The 3,500-nt window shown below is 38.4% G+C and overlaps 1 protein-coding gene across 2 annotated transcripts; it reads right to left on the bottom strand.

The window, feature by feature from the left end:
- Positions 1 to 355: 355 nt before the first annotated feature.
- eif1 (eukaryotic translation initiation factor 1) lies at positions 356 to 3,500 on the bottom strand. 2 transcript variants are annotated; one of them, XM_063009222.1, is made up of 4 exons: positions 3,321 to 3,500; positions 1,892 to 2,055; positions 1,361 to 1,512; positions 356 to 633 (listed from the first exon to the last, which is right to left on the bottom strand). In XM_063009222.1, the coding sequence occupies exons 1-4, from the start codon at positions 3,349 to 3,351 to the stop codon at positions 585 to 587; spliced, it is 396 nt and encodes a 131-aa protein (XP_062865292.1). In that variant the 5' UTR covers positions 3,352 to 3,500; the 3' UTR covers positions 356 to 584. The 2 variants fall into 2 exon arrangements, with proteins under 2 accessions (XP_062865292.1, XP_062865293.1); XM_063009223.1 differs by having other exon boundaries at positions 1,411 to 1,512; positions 3,321 to 3,491.

The following is a 3,500-nucleotide window of genomic DNA, read 5'->3' as shown; positions in this document are numbered from 1 at the left end:
TTAGGGGTGTACTCACTTTTGTTGCCGGTGGTTTAGACATTAATGGCTGTATATTGAGTTATTTTGAGGGAAGAATAAATTTACACTGTTATATAAGCTGCACACAGACTACTTTTCATTGTGTCAAAGTGTCATTTTGTCAGTGTTGTCCCATGAAAAGATATACTTAAATATCTGCAGAAATGTGAGGGGTGTACTCACTTTTGTGATACACTGTATATAAAAAATAGTGAATTTATTTACTACAACAGATTGATCATGAAAACAAAATAAACACTGCAGTGAGAAAAAAGCTTCAGGTTCCCAAAATCCCCAGAAATGTGAATTATTTATGATTTTAAATAAAGAAAAAGAATCTGAATCATTGAGATTTTTTATTGTTGTATAAAACAAAGAAGCAGAAAGTAAAATCAGAGCGACTCGGTACAGAAATCTCAAAACTACAGCAGCTCCTCTCAGGAGGCGTCGGGGTCATCGCTCACCTGCCCACACCCACAGCGGGGTGAGGAGGGGTAACGGGGTGCAGCTAAAGAGAACTAAATTAGTAGAGGGGTAAAAACGGGGGCAGTAAAAGGGTTCTCTCGTTATTTAGAAACCGTGGACTTTGAGCTGCTCCTCTTTGGCCAGTTCAATCTGAAACAGAGAAAAAAAATAATTGTATTCTTTAATCTTATCAATTATTTATTTAATTCTGTTATTTAATTAGAACCCTTAATAAAATAAAAAGAGTATAAAACCATACGATCTTATCTGATTCACTTGTGTCAATAAACTTTTGCAGCAAATAAAATTCATCATCCACAGCTCTGAGCCATTTAGTAGGAAAACCCACCATGTTTACATTTGTGTTGCACTTTAACTCCAGTCCAAAACAAAACACACACACCATGGCTTCCTGTCAGCTCAAACCTGTATGTAACAAGGCATTTTTCACCTGTGGAATTGCTGCTCACTGGACGTTTTCAGCTTTTCCCATCATTCTTTGTAAACTCTACACGCTCAGATGTGTTGATCAGATTCTGTCAGATCAGATTTGTACTTGTGCTGAAGCTTGATGATGATCTGAAGCTCCTGATCTGAGAAGGCTTCTATACATGACGTGAGTGAGTGTTAGGTGTTCCTAATAAACTGGTTAGTGAGTATATAAACTATTCTGTCATTTTGATTTATTTTATTCGGTTGTTCTGTGTTGAGCTGAATCTGAAACGTTCTCACATGTTAATTAGTGTTTATAAACCAGTGCAGCACCGAGGACCAGAATAAATCATCACGATGGACTCTGGATCGTCTAATTTACACTCTTATTACATTTTCCCTACAGGATCCTGGTCCAGGTGCACACCTTCACCTGCTTCCTAACCTGAACTCTACTCTGATTGGTCTGATGGTGGTCCGGTCGTGTTGCTGTACCTCAGTCAGGAACTGGCAGATGTTTTTGCGCTGGTCTCCCTGCAGCTGGATCACTTCACCATACTCAGGATGCTCAACCACCGTTCCATTACACGCAAACTTCTACACACACACACACACACACACACACACACACACACACACACACACACACACACACACACACACACACACACACACACACACACACACACACACACACACACACACACACACACACACACACACACCTCAGAGAACTGAATCAAACATCAAGCCTATCTAAATCATTTATTTTGAATAGTAATTAAAGCATGGTTCGACTGTGGAACGTCTTTAATCATTTATAGTTAAAACTTAACACAGATGTGCGTCATCAAGTCTGACATCAAAGCTCAGCACGGCTCACTGTGTTCACACCAAATCCAATAAACACACTGGGGATGGACAGAGCAGAACAGTAAGGTTTAAAGCAGGATTAAATTTAGTCTTAGTCTCTAACCTTTTTAAAGGCCTTGACTAGCTTCTTCTTATCATAGTCGTCAGCGATGCCCTGCACGGTGGTCAGAGTCTTCCTGCCGTTCCTCTGCTGGATTCTTATGTGGATGTAGTCCTCAGTCCCTGCTGGGAGCTGATCATCACCCTTAGTTGCATCAGCAAAGGGGTCTGAAATATCAAACAACACCTGGTAACAACATGCAAACCTGAAACCACAAGTCTGCACAACACTCAACTCCAAACATCTTACATAAGCAGTTACACAAGATCCACAAGATCCACAAGATCCACACTCCTCCAGTCCCAGAATAACATCAGATTAAATCTACAGTCCCATTAGATATCAGACATCTAATACAGGAACCTCCCAATCCACCATTAATCACTTACTAACCTTCAACAGCTTTCTATATTTAATAATCAACTAATAAAACATGAAAAATAAAGAAAATTAGGGTAATAAAAATAAGGTAAAATCACAAATTGAATTCATGAAAATGTCAAATTAGAAAAAAAAAAAACATTAAAAGACGAACAAAAAAAAAGAGAAAAATTAAAAAGAAATTTATACTATAAATAAAGAAAAGAAACAATCCAGGTAAACAAGGCTGCGAAGTCCCGCCTCTTGTGCTGTGATTGGCTAGTACCAAAAAAATCCGACTTTATAATGGGGTAGCTTAAGGAAACCAGCCAATCGGAAACCAAGAGGCCGAAACCCAAATCCGTTCAAGTTCACTATTTAAGTGAACTATATATAGCTTGAAATGAAAGTGAAAAAAAAGCACAACCAGTGCACTTCCATGACGTTATAACGCCGTTTGAGACACAACCAATTCAGGCCAACGTTTAAACTACTTAACAGGAATTAATAAATATACATCAATGTATCATATTTTTTTAAGTTAGCATTTAAGAGATAAATGACAGACAGTAAACATGAAATGAAAAGCTCGTAATAAAAAAATAAAGCTTCGTTTGACGTCGCTTAGCCCCACCCGTATTCCGTGTACTGGACTTGACTAGTGACGATACACGTAATCTGATTGGTTGATATATGGCCAGTTTAAGATACCAGCCAATCAGAAGACAGAAGGCGGAACCTGTCGGAAAACGACTGGGAAATGAAAACGTCAAATTTGTATTAACGGCAAACGGCCAACAAACATCAAACCGATAAAATATACATTATAAAGAAATACTCATAATTTAATATAACAAAACATATTTAACGTTCATGAACTGTCAAGCTGAGCTTTCGTTCGATACCAATACGCCATTTCTAACCCAGTTTTAATGTTACTGTTTAATCCGATAAATAAATTCGGATCAATTTATCAGAATGAATCAAAACAACCACCGCGGTGACGTCACGGCTGAATTTAAACCGCTCAGTGTTATAAAAGTGTATAAAAGTATTTAATAATAAATCTTACCGAAAGTTTGGAGGTTCTGGATAGCGGACATACGATGCGGTTCGTTTAGCGCTGGGATGATAACGGGTTTCTCCGCTGCTTCAGATTAATCACGATTATTTAGGATCGATTTTAATGGAGATTTTTCCTCTCTCACTAAACTGCCGCACAAAATGGCGCCGCTCGTCCCCTCACACTGAG

Source organism: Trichomycterus rosablanca, chromosome 2 (assembly GCF_030014385.1).
Source record: "Trichomycterus rosablanca isolate fTriRos1 chromosome 2, fTriRos1.hap1, whole genome shotgun sequence".
Classification (NCBI taxonomy): domain Eukaryota; kingdom Metazoa; phylum Chordata; class Actinopteri; order Siluriformes; family Trichomycteridae; genus Trichomycterus; species Trichomycterus rosablanca.
This window is presented reverse-complemented; position numbering and strand designations above follow the sequence as displayed.